The 19,811-nt window shown below is 32.1% G+C and overlaps 1 protein-coding gene across 1 annotated transcript in view; it reads left to right on the top strand.

Moving 5' to 3' along the window:
* LOC142317476 (uncharacterized) overlaps positions 1-15,000 on the top strand; it is a 92,687-nt gene extending 77,687 nt beyond the window's left edge. Inside the window, exons 5-6 of the mRNA XM_075354042.1 lie at positions 9,115-9,414; positions 10,474-15,000. Of these exons, the coding sequence (XP_075210157.1) occupies positions 9,115-9,414; positions 10,474-10,649 (476 nt within the window). The 3' untranslated portion in view covers positions 10,650-15,000. The remainder of the gene's footprint in view (positions 1-9,114; positions 9,415-10,473) is intronic.
* The last annotated feature ends 4,811 nt before the right edge of the window (positions 15,001-19,811 follow it).

The raw sequence follows: 19,811 nt of genomic DNA, 5'->3' as shown, positions 1-19,811 counted from the left end.
CGGGAGTTGTGGTGGATGCAACCACGAACACTGCAGAGTCGAAGGATAGTGCAATATCGACCAGCCAGGAACAGTCCAAGACGAAGAGAAGAAGAAGAAAAGAGACTCTGGTGGAAACAAGGCACCCATACCATCCACGAGCGGGATCCAACCGACTCCCCTTACATCCGTGGACACTAGTGAAATTCATCCGTGGACACTAGTAGGAAATAAGAACGGAAAAAGAAGGGCTAGAGCTCTGAAGATAAAGAGGTTGCAAAGGAGCAACAAAAATCTTCCAGAGGCAGCAGAAAAAAGAAAAATTTGAAAAAGAGGAAGAATCTTAGAGAAGCGATCCTCATTAAAAAGACCGCGGGGAAATCGTATGCCGAAACTCTCAGTCAAATTCGGAAGGGGATGAAACTGGAGGAGACTGAGGCAGAGGTAGCGGCAATAAGGAAAACTAGGGCGGGAGATGTTCTGATTGAACTTGGCAGCGCTACCAAAGACAAAAAGACGTTTAGCGCTGTCCTGAAGTCTGTCCTCGGAGAAGGAGCCGTAGTCCACAATCTGGAATCGAGGGAGACACTGGAGATCCGAGATCTAGACTGCGTCACAGAGAAGGAGGATGTGGAAGCAGCACTGAGAAGAGATCTCAGAGATATAGGAGACTGCCGAGTTAGTGTTACCAGTGCTAATGCCAGGGGCAGAAAGCAGCATTAATAGAGATTGGAGAGAAGGCTGCCCAGACTACTCAGCCAATCCAAGATAAGGATTGGCTGGTTGTACTGTCAAATCAGACCCAGGGCACAGGTCCCACGGTGTTTCAGGTGCCATGGGTATGGGCATCTTGCTCGTGGATGTAAGGGGCCTGACAGAAGCCGGCTCTGCCATAAGTGCGGGTTAGGGGAGCACAAGGCTAAGGAGTGTTCCGCCCCCCTCGGAGCATCCTCGGTCAAGAAAAAGGGGTGAACGCTTCGCAGCTGGCTCACGCACCTAGAACAAGGGAGTGTCAGGTCTTCCGGGCAGCCCTGGAGCAGACGAAGAGAAGGCTCCGTTAAAATGTTGAAGATAATACAGGCCAACCTTAACAGGAGCCGGCTAGCTGATGACTTGCTGCTGCAGCTAGCCAGAGACAGGGAGGTCGATTTGGTGCTGATCAGCGTGCAGTACCGGGACCGTGACGACTCCCAATGGTTCCAAGACTCGCTCGGGACTGCCGCGATATGGATTCCGTATCGCAGCAGTGCCCAAGTTCGGAAGCACGGCGCAGGCGATGGTTTCGTTTAGATCTGCTGCGGTGAAGTGCCGATTTTTAGCTGCTACCTCACCCCAAATGATTCGATAGCGGACTTTCGCCGGAAAGTTGACGCGCTGGAGAATGTTTTCCTGCGCTGGTGAGTTAGTGGTAGCTGGGTACTTCAACTCCAGGGCGGTAGACTGGGGTATGGCGCATACCAACTCCAGAGGGAAATACATTCTGGACATGGCGGCACGTACTGGACTCGTGATTCTCAATACAGGAAACACGACGACGTTCCGCCGCCCAGGATATTTGGAAAGCATTCCTGATATTTCCCTCGCCTCCGAAGAGCTGGTCACGCTCGTTCAGGACTGGAGAGTTCTCGAGGATTATACCGGTAGCGACCACCAATATCTGTGTACCATCTAGATGGTACACGAGAGTGCCCGGGCCCCCACGGCTGGTGAAAAGATATAACGTCAACAAAATCGACGAGAATAAATTCAACAGAAAGATCTCCTCAGGGGTGGTAGCCCCTGAAAACTTCACCAACCGGGGGGACGCTGGCGCTGAAGCCGTAGTTGCTACGACCATGCGGCTGATCGCTTCTGCATGCGATGCTTCCATGCCCCATGGGGGGCCGAGACACCAGAAGCGACCCGTGTACTGGTGGACACCGAAGATTGCGGGGTTGCGCCGAGAGAGTCTTCGACTAAGACGGGTGGCGCAACGTGCGAGGAATCGCATAGACGCGAACGCCAGGTCAGCCGAGTATAAGACGGCAAAGAAGCGGCTCCGTCGAGCCATCAACGTGAGCAAGGCACACTGCTGGAGAGAACTGACGGAGACCGTGGATGCAGACCCTTGGGGGCTAGGTTACAAGATAGTAACTCGGCGATTGGGGGTCTCGTGGTCACCAGCTCCACTAGACGAGGCTAAAGCGGAACACGTCGTTAAGATGTTGTTCCCGGCCTACACGGTCCGTGCCGAGCGGGACTTCGGCGACGTGGGCGACTTCCCGCTCTTCTCGATGGAGGAAGTGAAGGGAGTCCTACGGTCGCTGAAAGGCAACAAAGCCCCTGGTCCTGACGGTATACCGGCCGAGGTACTCAAACTAGTGGGACGCTGCACGCCCCGTCTTCTACTAGACATGTATAATGCATGTCTTAAGGCTGGATCTTTTAGCGCCAGGTGGAAGACCGCGCGTCTTGTGCTAATTCCCAAGTGAAAAGAAAATCCAGAGTCGCCGTCCTCCTACCGCCCATTGTGTATGCTTGACACAGCTGGGAAGGTATTGGACAAGCTGTTAAAGAAAAGACTGGTCGCGGCGATGAATCTGGCAGGTGGCCTGTCACCTAACCAGTACGGTTTCCGGCAGGGTCGGTCGACCCTAGACACAATTCAGGAGGTTGTTGAGGCAGTGCAGCGAGCAGAGGACCACAATCATTTTTCGCGACGTGTGGTCCTTCTCGTTACGTTGGACGTAAAAAACGCTTTCAACTACGCACGGTGGAGCGATATGATTTGGGCCCTGGAGCATTCGTTCCATGTGCCTCAATACCTTCTTAGAATGGTAGATGCATACCTGAAGAACCGTGGTCTTATTTACGAGACCGCAGTAGGCTGGCGTAGGACTACGATCACGTCAGGGGTGGCGCAGGGGTCGATTCTCGGCCCCGACCTTTGGAACGCCGTCTACGATGGCTTGTTGAGGCTGGAGATGCCTGAAGAATCTGGTTGGATACGCTGACGACGTTGCGCTACTTGTCGCAGACCGCGACGTGGAGTGCGCCCAACTGAGGCTCAGTCGAGCCATTCACAGAGTCGGTGCCTGGCTGGACGATCATGGATTGTCTCTAGCCCTCAGCAAAACGGAGATCTCCTCAGGGGTGGTAGTTCGTGAGAACTTCTTCGTAGTTCTCACGAAGAAGCGTATCGACACCCTTCTCTCCCTGCGGGTCGGGGTAGAGGTTGTCGAGTCCAAGCCGGCCGCAAAGTACCTCGGTATGATGATTGACCGGAAACTCAGCTTTGCTGAGCAGCTTCATACAGCCGCCGACAAAGCCGAGAGAGCCTTGATAACTGCTCTCAGCCGGCTTATGGCGAATGTCGGCGGACCGAAGGCCAGCAGACGACGATTGCTGATGTCCACGGTGCATTCCATCCTGTTATACGGATCGGAAGTGTGGGCCCAGGCATTAAGAGTTGTGAGAAACCGAAAGCGGCTCGCGCAGGTGCAACGCACCGCAGCCTTGCGAGTCGCTTCCGCGTATCGGATGGTCCCCGAACTTGGAGTACTTGTGGTCGCCAGCGTCATACCCATTGCTACTTTAGCAAGGGAGCGCCAGGTGATCTACAGGAGGCGACGGCCAGGCGAAGACCGAGTGGCCATTACCAACGAGGACGCACTCGCACGTTCCTCGCATGGAAAGCCACCTGGGACCACGAGACCAGAGGACGATGGACCGCAAGGTTTATCCATCTGGCCAGTCCGTGGACGGAGCTACGGCATGGTGAGGTGAAGTACTACATGAACCAATTTGTAACGGGTCACGGGTACTTCCGCGCTTAGTTCATGTCATAGGGAAAGCGCCTTCCCCCGACTGCCTGTATTGCCCCGGTGTACGGGACGACGCTGAGCACACCTTTTCCAAATGTGGGTGGGCGGCAGATCGAGGGACACTAGAGGCGTATCTCGGAGCACTGAGTCCCCACAACGTGGTTGCGATGATGCTCCGTGACCTTAGCAGCTGGGAAAGTGTAGCCCGATTCGTCGGCAACATTCTCAGGCCAAAAAGGTTGACCTGGATAGTCCTGAAAATTAGGAAGCATCTAATCAGGCTAGTATAGGAGGACTCGACCGGAAGTAATGTGTTAAACGGTTCCGGGTCGAGTCCTGGTTGAAAGGGGGGTGGTTTTAGTTGGTAGTCTGCTGATAGTGATAATACCATCAGTGGGAGCCCAACAATCCGTGCGTAAATGCATTTCCACCTCCCTCCGCAAAAAAAAAAAAAAATTATTTTTATATTTATATAAAACCATCTTCACTTTAAAAAACAGAAGGGTTACATATAACATAATTTTATGGCTATGTCGATGTTGATGTTGATATTTCGAAGATTGGAATTCGAGTCCCAAACATCAATGTAAAAAGAAGGGAATTCTTTGTCTTTCTTTCTTTCTTTTTCCTGTTTAGCCTCCGGTAACTACCGTTTAGATAATTCTTCAGAGGATGAATGAGGATGATATGTATGAGTGTAAATGAAGTGTATATAGTCTTGTACATTCTCAGTTCGACCATACCTGAGATGTGTGGTTAATTGAAACCCAACCACCAAAGAACACCGGTATCCACGATCTAGTATTCAAATCCATGTAAAAATATCTGGCTTTACTAGGACTTGAACGCTGTAACTCTCAACTTCCAAATCAGCTGATTTGGGAAGACACGGTGGGTTGACTTCTTTGTCTATGAAGGTATTAGAGAGCTGAGTATACTTGAGAAATGTGCTCAAAATTTTAATATTTGTAGATAAAGTGAAGTGAATATATTTAATTCAAGACTTAATGGAGGAGGCTGCTTGAAGAAATTTTATAAAGAAATTGAAAATAGATTGTACAGAATAGTTTATGTCTTTTTGGTTAGTGATTTTTTTTTTTCTGAGAATATTGTTCCTAATATTCCTTTCCTGATAACCAGCGGGTTGGTCTAATGGTGAACTCATCATCACAAATCAGCTGATTTTGAAGTCAAGAGTTCTAAGGTTCAAATCCTAGTAAAAGGCAGTTACTTTTATTTATATTTGAATACTTGATTGTGGAAACCAGTGTTCTTTGGTGGTTGGGTTTCAATTAACCACACATCTCAGGAATGGTCAACCTGAGACTGTACAAGACTACACTTTATTTACAGTCATACATATCATCCTCATTCATCTTAATTTGTAAATTTATTAATGTTTCAGTTAGATTGTTTTTATCCTGATATTTTTTTAAATGCTACAGTTTGCCCAACTTATAGGTTTTCATGGTGATGAGTCAAACTATAGGCAAATTTCTATTCTTTCTGTTCTGGATAGAATTTTTGAATGGCATATACATAAAAGATTATATAAATATTGAAGAGAATGGGTTTCTTGGATGAAATCAGTTTGGGTTCAAAAAGGCCCTGGGTATAAATAAACTCTTCACAGATTTATCTAATTATATAAATGGGAATTTTGATAAGAGAAACCATTTTTTAATTTTTTTTTTATCAATTTTTCTAAAGCAATCAACTCCTTTCTCATTCATTATTATTTAGTAAACTTAAAGAAACCGGGATTGGTGGATGTTTGTTGACTTGCAGCTCTCCAAGATTCCCTATCTAGTGCTAGTCGTTTCATTTCGGTGTACCCCCTACATCCTACATCCCTAAGAATTTGTTTTACATACGCCAAACGATGCCTGCCTACATAATTTTTTCCTTCTACTTGTCCCTCCAATATTAAAGCGACTATTCCAGGATGCCTTAATATGTGGCCTATAAGTCTGTCTCTTCTTTTAGCTATATTTTTCCAAATGCTTCTTTCTTCATCTATTTGCCACCACACCTCTTCATTTGTCACTTTATCCACCCATCTGATTTTTAACATTCTCCACTAAATTTCAAAAGCTTCTAATCTTTTCTTCTCAGATACTCCAATCATCCAAGTTTCACATCCATATAAAGCGACACTCAAAACATATACTTTCAAAAATCTTTTCCTGACATTTAAATTAATTTTTTATGTAAACAAATTATATTTCTGACTGAAGACTCGTTTCGCCTGTGCTATTCGGCATTTTATATCGCTCCTGCTTTGTCCATCTTTAGTAATTCTACTTCCCAGATAACAAAATTCTTCTACCTCCATAATCTTTTCTCTTCCTATTTTCACATTCAGTGGTCCATCTTTGTTATTTCTACTACATTTCATTACTTTCGTTTTGTTCTTCTTTATTTTTATGCGGTAGTTCTTGCATAGCACTTCATCCATGCCATTCATTGTTTCTTCTAAATCCTTTTTACTCTCAGTTAGAATTACTATATCATCAGCAAATTGTAGCATCTTTATCTTTTCACCTTATACCGTTACTCCGAATCTAAATTGTTCTTTAACATCATTAACTGCTAGTTCTATGTAAAGATTAAAAAACATTGGGGATAGGGAACATCCTTGTTGGACTCCCTTTCTTATTACGGCTTCTTTCTTATGTTCTTCAATTATTACTGTTGCTGTTTGGTTCCTGTAAATGTTAGCAATTGTTCTTCTATCTCTGTATTTGAACACAATTTTTTTAAAAATGCTGAACATTTTATTCCAGTCTACGTTATCGAATGCCTTTTCTAGGTCTATAAATGCCAAGTATGTCGGTTTGTTTTTCTTTAATCTTCCTTCTACTATTAATCTGAGGCCTAAAATTCCTTCCCCTGTCCCTATACTTTTCCTGAAACCAAATTGGTCTTCTCCTAACACTTCTTCCACGCTCCTCTCAATTCTTGTGTATAGAATTCTAGTTAAGAGTTTTGATGCATGACTAGTTAAATTAATTGTTCTGTATTCTTCACATTTATCTGCTCTTGCTTTCTTTGGTATCATGACTATAACACTTTTTTTAAAGTCTGACGGAACTTCCCCTTTTTCATAAATATTACACACCAGTTTGTATAATCTATCGATCGCTTCTTCACCTGCACTGGGCAGTAAGTCTACAGGTATTCTGTCTATTCCAGGAGCCTTTCTGCCATTCAAATCTTTTAATGCTCTCTTAAATTCAGATCTCAGTATTGTTTCTCCCATTTCATCCTCTTCAACTTCATCTTCTTCCTCTATAACACCATTTTCTAATTCACTTCCTCCATATAACTCTTCAATATATTCCACCCACCTATCGACTTTACCTTTCGCTATTTATCTAACTTCTGTATAAAAGTTGGTAATAAACTGAGCCATAAAGATCATAAATTTTGGAGCTCTCAGAGGATCAATCTTAGGAACTTTATTATACCTAATTGGTGTAATAGGTATTATTATTTTTTTTAAATGTTACAGGTTATACCAGTTCACTGATGATATTGCTATAGTCATGGTAAATGCAAATAATGAATGTATTGTATTTCACATGCAAAAAGATCATGATGCACTGTTAAGCTGGGCTCATGATTAAAGCTTAATTATTAATGAAAAAATGACAGCTGTGATACACATCCATTTCCCAAAATAAACTATTGAAGAAAAATTATTTTTAAAAACACATACTTGTATTTGTTTGTAAAATACTTCACCTTCCTGCAGTTGCCCTCTTGTAGCTTATAAAGCCACGCATAAGTATTTAGGCATTATTTTAGATGAATTTTTTGCTTGCTCTAAGCAAAAAGTGTTATTTCTGCTAGATTGCATACTTTATAATGTAAGATGTGTCATCTACATTTACATTTTTCTAATTTTGTTTTAAAAAGTGTAAATATAATGCACATTATTGGAGTCAATCTTAAGATATGGTATTACTGCTTGGAGACTTGGTAAGGATTGTTATCTAAATGTAATCTACTCCATGTAAATATAAGTAATTAAAACTATTCTAAAAGCCTATAACAATAGGAAAATTTAAAAAAAAACCATGAGATTTCATAGAATCAGCAGACTTCTATCATCCAAAGATATCAAAGAATTATTATGAATAACTTTTTCTCATCAAACTTTTTAAAATTAAAAAATATAAACTATGAAACTTGGACACACCTTATTTTATACACCGGCCTCATAAGTATGGCTAACATATGTTGTTATAGCTTGTCCCAAAATTTTTCTCAAATTTTTCACCAGGTGCATTAAATTTTATTTCTATGAAGAAGTAAAGAACTTAACTTTGGTTCAAATATTTAATTAGTTTTAAATAACATGAAGGAGAGAATTGGAGAGCAGAATATTAATATGTATGAGGATAACAAGATTTTTGTTTTGTTTATATTAATTAATCAAAAGTCTTGAGTTTGATGTTTTATTTTTCAGTGGAATTATTTTTTATTTTTTTTTAACTCTGTTACTTTTATGGAAACTTTTGACAAGCTGGTGCATCAGTTTAGGAGATCCTTTAAAAATATACAATTTAAAAAGAATAAAACCAAAAAATAATTATTATTAATTATTAAAAATTACTAATGTAGTTAGTTAATATGGTTAGTAAAATTTGTATTTTCACTTGTATTAAATGTTAGATTTACTGTTCGCTAATATATTATTCAACTTTAGGGTTTTCCTAAGCACTTTAAGATGGTACTGCAAGAAGGTGGCACTTATAGAAGGTATCTACAAGTACCACTGCTAAATTCAGAAGCTGCATAATTTACTTAAATTTCAAAAGATATTTAAAAAATGATAATTTCCACATAATTTGAAAGTGAGTGGATAGTAATTTTTAATTTTCTTTATATCCATTGAATTGACTATAGTGCTCATAAAAGAGAAAGTTTGAAATCTTCTGTATTATTTAATGTTGAGGGATGTTTTAATTACAGTAATTGTTAATGTTCTTACATTGATTATCAGGATCTTTTTTTTTATTATTTATTCTACTCATACTTAAAAAAATAATTATGATTGTCAATATATAATTAATATATATGTCACCTATATAATCATATATAATATCATTTTATATGTATATATATATATATATATATATATATATATATATATATAATTGTCAATAAATGATGATACTTAAGCAACTTAGTTATGATCAGCCTTTAAAATCTTTTTACACTTTTATTGTATTCTTTAATATTCTTATTAAGAAATCCTAATCAAATTATCAGAAATAAATAATATTTTATAATGCTAACCTCAATGTTTTTATCTTTGTTTTAGTGCCAAAGATTGAGATTATTGGTGAATCAGATATGTACGTTAAAGCTGGAAGTCAAGTTAACTTAAAGTGTGTTGTAACCCAAAGTCTTGAATCACCAGGATATATATTCTGGTATCACAACAAAGAAAGAATGTTAGAAAATGAACATGAGCGTAAAGCAATCCATACAGAGAGTATCAGTTCAGATACAACTGTTAGCACATTTATTATTTATGAAGCTCATAAGGAAGATTCTGGAAATTATACCTGTCATCCCACCAATCTAGGATCTGCCAACGTAGTCCTACATGTTCTAAATGGTAAATTCAATTTTATTACTTTTAATTACATATTTCATAAGTATTAACTTATAAAGTTTTATTTTACAACAGGTATTCGTTATATATTTTTTTTTAATAATATATCGTTTTGTTCTGATGCATTGTAGTACAATGTTTCTGTACAAACTGACTACCTTAAACCTGAATTATTTAAAATGAAGATTAAAAATGTAAAAGCATAATTGAATTATTATAAGTCATAATTTGCTGGTTGATATTGATCAGTAACTTCAATGAATAAGACCAATATATATTAGCAAATACATATTTTCATATGTTACACAACAGTTTTCTTTTTTTATTGTTCAAAATCAATTGAATCCTGATAACCCAAAATTTTAGCTTTCCTTGATATCTATTGTACTCCACAATTTTGTTATTAAACATATATGACCAAATAAGTCTTCTAATTGTCATTACAAGCCTATGATGAGTATTTTCATTTTACCATTAGAAATAATAACCAAATTTTTTGGCTGATAATTAAATCAGTTTATTTTCTTTTCAATCATATATTTGAAGACAAATTGAAATTCAAATGATAATCGTGATGATGATTTCTAACTTAGTTTTGTTAATAACCTTTCAAAATAAGTATTACCTTAGAATTCTTTCTTCGATTTGACGTGATTTTTATTGGTGGCTTGGAGAATTCCAAGCTCCACCATGATTCCATCGAAACCCACGGCCAAAAATTTTAAAAATCAACTAAAAGGAAAAAATTAAATATATGTACTAAGTATTAAGTAAACTTCTATTACAAAACAAATAACGTTTTTTTTTATCATACCCTCCATAGTCTTTCTAATTACATAATAAATAACACAATAAAATAATAAATCACCTCAACATTGGTGACATTTCAATACACTTTTAAAAAGTTCAATTCAGGTTTGTAACAGTTCAAATTGGGTTTAATAGTTTGTTTTTAACAGTAAATTCAAGTATTAGGATGCATATTTTTAATAATGCTCTACTATTATTTTACAGTTGTAGCTTAATTATTTGGGGATGTACATCAGCTATTTTCTGTTACAGGAGAACATCCAGCGGCCATGCGTAAAAATGGAGCCTGTGGTTTTCCAGGTGGATGGTGGGGCCCATTATCTTTGGGTCTCATACTCAGACATTCTATCTCTCATCAAAAGGCATCAGGGTCTACCTTACTTGCAGCAATCGAATTTCTTACAAGTCTCACAGCAGTATTTATCTGAACTGCTAAGGAATTTTATGTACTTAAATTGGAATGTGTACAGTGAAAGTTTTGTGATAGTTCTGATAAGAAAGTTACCGTGTGTGATAAACTCAGAAAGTACCAAAAAGAACTTTAAATTGTTAAGAATCTTGACTTTTAAAAAAGGTTTTTGCTTGTTAATTTGTGGAATATATTTAAAATCTTGAATGAGATTAATAGTAAATGAACTGAGCTGCTGTAAACTTTAAGATGAGATTGAGATTGGTTAAATTTATGTGTATATGATCTTGACTAAGAAAGAATTCTACAGCGACATAACTTTAAGAGTTTAATCACTAGAAGAAGAATCAAAAATTTACTTTTCATGTTACAGTTTGTTGGAATTGTTAATGTGATAAAAGTAATGGTAATAATTAACAATAATACATATGATATAATGTAATGTTAAATTTAATAATGACCACAAACTGCTAATTGCTTACTTCATACTTTTCCAGCTCATAACAGTAAAAATATTAACAATCAAATGACTTCAGGAAATGTCCTGAGATTGTATAGTAGGAGAATGATTTTTTTTTTTTTAAATAATTATTAGAGATATAATAGAAAGTATTTTGATTAATGAGTTTCTCAATATAAAATTAATTTCAGACAGTTAATTTCTTATTTTTATATATTATTTTAAAGCGAATCTCCTGCTAAAGTAATATCAAATATTATAAATACCAGTTAATTAACAGAAAAGCAGTGTGTAATTTATATCAACTTTAATTTATTTAACAGAGGAAATTTTCTTAAACAAGTTAAATTTGGCTATCTTTAGCTAAAGTTTTGTTATTATTTACTAATATTATTTCAAACATTTTTAGGATGATAAAAAAACTAAAATAATAAACTCTTAAATAATAAACTGGTTAAGTAGAGTAAAATCACACCTCCATAAGAAATATTAGCAAAAGAAACTAGCAATGAACAATATTAAATATATTTTATTTTTTCAAGGAATACTTTGCTAAAAATGATGAGATGAATTTTACACTATATGAAATGTATTATGCCTGATTAGGATTGAACATCCCTTTGAATGTGTGTAAACAATAATCATGGCTTTTAATAAGATAGCATATAACATATACTCAATTTCAACATATTTTATAATTATTATTAAATTTTTTCTTTTTAAACAATACTGTTTCCTGCAGGCATTATCTGCTTATAAATGGTAACATCATACAGGAGAAATGCACTTGCTGTTGATTAACATCTATGTTATATAGAAACTAACTTCTTGAACATCCCTTTAACTACTGGCAGAAGTTCAATTTTCAGGATACTGTGCTGTGGGATGTTCCAGATGTACATTGAAGTCAGATTAAACTTGTTAGATCTATTAAATTATTTTATCTTCATTTAGATAAATAGTAGTCACTAATGGTTAATGAAAATGGTTACAAATATTACAAATAAATTGACATATTTTATCACATTAAAAATTAACGTCTCTGAATGTAAGTGGTTTCATGTTGAACATAATAAGGCTTCATTCATAATTATATGTCTCAGATATTTTAATTAACAATTAATAAATATTTTCCTTCTCAGTTTTTCTTTACACTAAATTAAATCCTTATCTTTTGAAAAATTAAATGACTAGTACTTCAAGATTTAGAAATAACTGACTGAATTTATGAAATAACGTTTTATTATAATGATATTGATTTCATTCGCTTTTACAGCATTCTTGAATACTCAATATTGCTATCTTGAGTTCTAGTAGAGCTAATTTCAGTGAATGATGATGAAAGTTAGTATTGATGCAGTCTGCTTTAATGTAATATGTTTAAATTACTACAAAACACATTTATTTTACAGAATCACAACCAAGCACATTATATCTAAAAAAAAACTGTATATTATAATAGTTGCCTTCTTTTATGAAAAGCTTACTGTTACATAAAAAAGTATAATCAGATTTATATAATTTCTACTACATTACTGCTGACTTTGTCTCCGTTTAAAAATTAAAGTATTATTAAATTTGTTTACGTCGTACTATAATCTACTTTTACATAAGTTTAATTGTTTGATGTCTATGTTTCTGTCAATTATAATTATTTTATTTATTGAAAATAACACAGAAAAACGATTTTCTTCAGTGATAAGTCTACATAATTTTAAAAACATCCATGAGATCTTCTTTCACTGTATAAGATTAAAATTAAATTTCCAATCAATAAAAGCATATACTATGAGAAACAACTAAAAGCATACAGCCTTTTTGGTAGTTTTTTTTTATCATTTATAGCCAAAATGTTTATTTTATTTATTTAACAAAATCCTTATCATAATAATTTTGTACATGAATAAGCTATAAACAAAAATAATTGTAAAATAGTTCAGGAAAGTACAAAGTTCCACTAAATAAAAGCTTTTATACAACGTTTTTAAAATGTTAAAAAAAAGTTAAGCTTTTTTTTTTATTTCTGTTATTCTGTTAGGTTTGTTCAAACAATTCTTACAATAAGTATATTTGTCCGTGTCATTATTTTATAAAAATTTATAATTCACCTTTCCATTCATTTTATTTCTGTTAAAACAGAGATAAAATACTTTATTTCTACCCAACATTATTTTATTCAATTGTAGCAATAAACTTATAATATGAATAACAGACCTTTTTTGCAAATTTTAATTTAAAATAAACTTAATTTTTTTTAATGTTGAGCATTGATATATTTCTACATCTCTAGTACAAACTAAGAAACCCACACAAAAAAAAAATGACAGGAACTGGAAAGTAAGGGATTCCCAAAATCATTTAAATTTTTGTCAATTCAATAGAAAGGGTAACATTGCTGTTGATTTTTCATTTAAAAAAAAAAATCATTTTATTTAAATTAGAACATAATTACACATAATTCAGATCACATTGCTAACAAAGATTAATTTAATTAATAGTTTGTAAAATAAATTTAGAGTTAAAAACTTTTAGAAAAAAAGGAATAACATTTATTTTTGATCTTCAACCTTGCCATATTTAATGATTCTAACACCAATAAAAATCTTTCTCATCACTATTTGCAGACTGTAATGTAATTAAAGAAATGAGAAAATAAGTATATTTTTTATTCTAAGCCCTTTTAAATTATGTAAATGTGATTTTACCTTCTTGTGCCTAAATAAGGAACTAAATCTCAGAAAAGCTATGGGATGTGAAGCATGGTACTTTCAAAACACATTCAAATACTGTCATAACCATTAAAAGCTAAAAATATTGTTGCTGACCTTGAAATACTATTTTTTTAAATCATTGGCTTCATAAAATAAAATAGATTTGCAGAAATTATGGTTAAACAAAAAGAATATTAATTCTTAAAAAAAATTAATTCCTATAATTATTATTTCAGCAAGATGTATTCAAAAGGTTTCTTCTCAAGATTAATGAATAGAATTGATTTTGGTTTATACTTTGCTACTAAAAAACCTGGATCACATCAGTTTAATTAGTTTAACTTTATTGAATTGAATTTTTTTACAACTCATTCGTCACTAATACTACCAATAAAATTAGTTTTCTATTAAATATAATTTATAAATCTCTTTCACAGTTCTGGTATCAGTAAGCTATCAATTATGGTTCTGAGTTTGTTTCTCAGCGTAAGTCTGATATTTTTCATCATATATTCCTCTATTACCAGAAAAAATGTATGTATTCGGCATAAGCCTAGTTTAGCACCTAATAAAAAACAAACTTTCAGTTTCTGCATTTTTTATAAATGAATAAAGTAAATTTTAAATTACTGTTCTTAATTATTTATAACTAAATAATCAAATACTAAGGAAAGGAAAATCATTTATTGTAAACAAATATGTGTAAAAGTATTTATTCTATTTAAAACAATGAATAAATATTTAAATAATAAAAGATAATGGTAAAAAAAAGATAAAGATAATGGTCAGTTACCAGAATTATATGAAAATAAGATGAATTTCTTGATATTATAATAAATTTTTGAGTTGTAAAATGGCATAATTATTAGAATTTTCATAGTGATGGTCTGTCAATAATTAATTGGTCCCTAAGAATTAATATTCTCTCACACAGTTGAAAATTAAAAAGATATTGTAATTTTTTTCAGTTATATATGTCAAGGCGAATTTTATGTAAAAAAAGAAAATTAGTTATGATATTTTACATGACATATATTATTCAATATATTAACATTTAACATGTTACTAAAACTACACAATGTTCACAAAATATATATAAAAGCTCAAAAAGTAAAAGGTAATTCACCTATAAACTAATAAAAGCAAATTTTCAAACTGCTCAGTATGTTTCATATCAAAGTAAATTTAATATTTACATAAAAAAATAAATATTTGAGCCATAGAAAATTACAATTATTCCAATTTTGGTATAATCTCCTTGTTGCAAAACAAACCAAAATGTTTTTGATATGATGATCTTAAAGTATTATTACAAAAAAAATAAAAAATAAAATGTATCAAAAAAGTTAAATGTATTAAAATAAAATTTTAATACAGATAAAATATTGTTAAATTTATCATATTTAAACTTATAATTGTAATTTATTTTATGAGTGATGAGAATATTTATTTTATTTTTGTTAATATTTAGTGAGTATATTTATGATGTGTTGTTTTTCTATTATAGCTAAATTTAATTTAATAATAATTTTGCATCTAATCAAACATTAGTATTTATTATCACTCATTCATTGATTTTTTTTTTTTATAAGAGAGTTTTATTTTATTACTCAATTAAATCATTCATTATATTGATAATAAATGAAATGTAGATGATACTCTGAATTATTTTAAAAATATGTATAGTAGGTTTAACTTTCTATGCCATCAAAGAAAGGTACATAAAATTCCTTATCAAAGAAACATTAAACATAATGTAAAACTGCTTCACAATAGCATATTGTTTTAGATGTATATACAGCACATGAAAGAAAGAAATAATAGGTTTAATAAAAGGAAGATCAAAATAATAAAAATCCAGATAGAATAAGCATTTTATGAAATAAAATGTTGGTTTATTTTCTCTTGTAAACTTTCTCTTATTTCTTGTTCTCTCACCATTTATTTAATTTCTGTCGATAATTGACTATTACCAGATACGTTTTTTACTTAAAGGAAAGGTTTCTTGTGTTATAATATGCATAATATTTTTTTTTGCTTTTCTAAGAACCTGTTTAACTGTATCACCTAAAAAAGTTTTCACATTCACATTTTTTTACAAATTAACATTTTGTAGAACAAGAATTTTTTACTTAGAATCAGGAATATCTTATGCAGAAACTAAAATAATGAATGATTAACTAATAATTGTGCATTTAGATTTTCACATTCACATTTTTTTACAAATTAACATTTTGTAGAACAAGAATTTTTTACTTAGAATCAGGAATATCTTATGCAGAAACTAAAATAATGAATGATTAACTAATAATTGTGCATTTAGATATATATTAAATCGTTTATTTATTAGACTGTGTAACAGTTTAATTATTCATTGTAATAAGAATATGCAGATTCTATTTTCTTACCCATTCACTTCAGTGGCTGGGGCAACATGCACTGTTGCAATAACACAGGCATAATTATAAAATACACATCAGTCTGTACTATTATGATTCTTTATTAAGCAATGAACATGCCCATTAGACCTTTAATGTTTCTGATTAACCCATCCCTAGTTGTGGTCAGATTATAAATACTTTTAATTAGCCATTAATGGCATCTGATAAAGATTAGGCATTCGTTTCTCCTTCACTGTTGATAAACGTCTCCCAAAACAGATTATAATACTCTTATTTTTAATTAGCATCGTTTTTTTAATTTTCCTTTTATATTTTTACTATTTATACTTTTTTCTCAATGATCCAACTCAGTTGTAATATATAGCTACCAATTAGGTCAGTAATTATCACATTAACTTATTCCAGTTCATCTTGTAAACCCCTACTATTATACAAGATGTATAATTACCTGTAATAATGCATACTTGCAGAAAACATGCAACAGAATATTTTAACCTATTTTTGCATGATAAATATCAAGGAATGAAGATAAAATTGATTTTATTTGATATCTTCAGAAAATTTGCACTCACTGGTTTTTTTTTTTTCATTTCCAATCTTTATGCAATAAATTTAAAACAGAGAAATTTTTCATATCATGTTATTCATAATTTATAAAATTTAACAATAATAATATAAAATAAGAGAATGAAACGCTTACAATTTTCATTGTTATTAGACAAGATTACAGATACAAGAATAGGCTATGAGAGGGTTTTATGTTATAGAGAAGATAAGTTAGAGAATTTATGAGTCAAATTTGTTTTTCTTTTAACAACGGATAGATATATGTGCAATATAATTAATTATAATTATATAAATAAAAATAAACAGATTGGCCTAAAATAAACCATTAAAATCTTTAAGTTGTTTAAAAGGTCAGAACTGTAATCACAGAAAGTCGAAAGATGAGTCATTTAGTATAAGTAGAACAATACGCTACTTCTTTACATAGAATACATACTTTGGATATGTACAAATTATTACTAATATAGATAATGATATTATGTATTTAAAACAGTGTAATTTTTTTAAAAATATTTTTATAATGTTATTTCTAAAATACTGGAACTTTATTAATATTATAAAAATAAATAACACAGAAAATATTACTAGAATTATACAGAGCAGGTAAATATGATGATAACAAAAGTCAGTATGCGTACAATGCTAATGATGTACATGCCCCACACACAACACTATCATAATGACAATGTGTGAGATATTTGTATATACATATGTCTGTAAATTTCATTCTCAAATACCGGACAACTTAAAGTTACAATTAACATGTGTTTTCATGCATATACAGTTATATATAATTAAATATGTATAAATTAATATTGTGTTATGCCACAATTACTGTAAATAACTAATTATACTATTAATAGTCTGTGTTGACATTTTAAATTTACTTCTTTATTATTAAAATACCAATGACTCAAAGACTGGAAACTATGTTCCTTTGATGTTACACTTATATCACCATCCAAAGTGTTTAAAGCAGAAGTGTTTGTATAATAAAGACAATTCATGATTACTGAACATCATAAAAGTTATAAAGTCGTAATCAAATCATCAGACACATAAAATAAACTCCTTATACATTATGTTGTATACGTGCTCAGTCTCAACAGTTTTTATTTTATAATGAGCGTTTCAAAGAAGTTTTTTTTATAAATTACAAATAATGAAACATAAAGGTGAAGATATTTGTGACAATGGTGATGGTTACAATTCTATATATGTATTTAATTATTATGAGCAAGTAAAAGTGTTTGTTTATTTTTTAATATTATCATAAGTAACATAAGATAGAAAGTGAAATATTAAACTACTATTTTTGTGACTAAAATGTGAAATAAAATATATTATAAATAAGATGTTCATATATATATATATGTATATATATATATATATATATATATATATATATATATATATATATAAGAAATTAAATTTTACAAATAATTTTTTTAATAAAATTTATTCCTTAAATTTTTTTTCTCAAGAAGTATGTGATTGTTACGTTTAAAATATATAATTAATATTACAAATAATTTATGTTATGATAATTAATTATCAACATTTGTTACAAATCTTAAAAAGGTCTGATCACGAAAATTGTTCAGTTTAACTATGACAAGTTCTTCTAGTTATCAGTTGAAGTTAACTAATTAAAAGCATTTGGTTGTTAAAATAATAAAAATCTTATCAGTCGTACATATATATATATATATATATGAAACACCTAACATAACAGGATAACTTTGAAGCATCTTTTCAGTCTTAGATAATTTTCAGTCTTGAGTTTTTATAATGACAGTATTATTAGATTAGTATCAACAATAATAATATTTTGAGTAAAAAATAAAATTTTAAAATTACAAAAAGAATATTTGCATATTAACGTAGACTAAGTGTAGCCAGATTTTGGGCCTAAGAATGTAATACAAATAACAGTTTGAAATTACTCTTAATATTGTCAACTTAAAAGAAATTTTAAACTGGATATCCATATTTTACATTCTGAGACCTGGGATACAGACCATAATAAAATTTATCTGCACTGAGACCATCACCAGAGGCAAATAATTTTTTAATGGTGTTTTTTTTTTTAAATATCTGTATGATATATGCGCGCGCACGTGTGTGTGTGTGTGTGTGTGTGTGTGTGTGTGTGTGTGTGTGTGTGTGTGTGTGTGCGCGTGTGTGTGTGTGTGTGTAATATTGTTGAATATTATTAATTAATAATAGAAAGTTTAATTAAGAACTAAGACTGAAGGTGATCTCAGGATCAAAATACATCTCTTATTTGATAAATTGTCTTCATTACATGGCTCATTTATTAACAGTGACCTTAATAATTAATGAAATGAAGTAAATACTAAGTTTGAATCATTTTGTTAATGTATGTAGCATATAAACAAAACATGAAACACACACCGTTGTATTTGTTTTAATATATTATAGTTAATTATCTGCATAAATTTCATTCAGACCATTGACTGGATAACTGATTAGCACCATCACCAATTACCTTTTATGATAATTGTTCTGTTATAAAAGACTTCAGCATAAAAAGTCAGTAGAATCCAGCTAGACCCTGTTTCAAATGCAGTTAAATCTGTATTATTTTAGTTGAATTTGAATGTTTATTTACTAGAGAGTAACTTGGTCGTTGGAGTAAAGCACTGTTTCAGAAATGTATATCATGATACCAGATAAAACCAAATGAAATGTAATTTGACTATAACAACTGCCAGTTTGTTATAAATTATTTAACAGTTTAACTTTTAATTTTAATATTATTTAATATATTATTAAATGGAGCATTATGGCATAAATATAAATGGTGAATTATGACACTATTATTCATGGTCAGTGATATGTATTAATACAAAAGAATATGCGCTTTTAAAGTAATAAGAAAAAAATTAGATTTTAGATTAAAGAAAAGAATAATCTGATCACACTTGTTTATTTGCATATCATATAAATAAAAAATGGCAGATAATTGTTATATTATATTATATATATATTATATTTATTTACTTATTTAATTTATA

The sequence above is a fragment of the Lycorma delicatula genome, chromosome 1, assembly GCF_047948215.1.
Source record: "Lycorma delicatula isolate Av1 chromosome 1, ASM4794821v1, whole genome shotgun sequence".
Lineage (NCBI taxonomy): Eukaryota > Metazoa > Arthropoda > Insecta > Hemiptera > Fulgoridae > Lycorma > Lycorma delicatula.
This window is presented reverse-complemented; position numbering and strand designations above follow the sequence as displayed.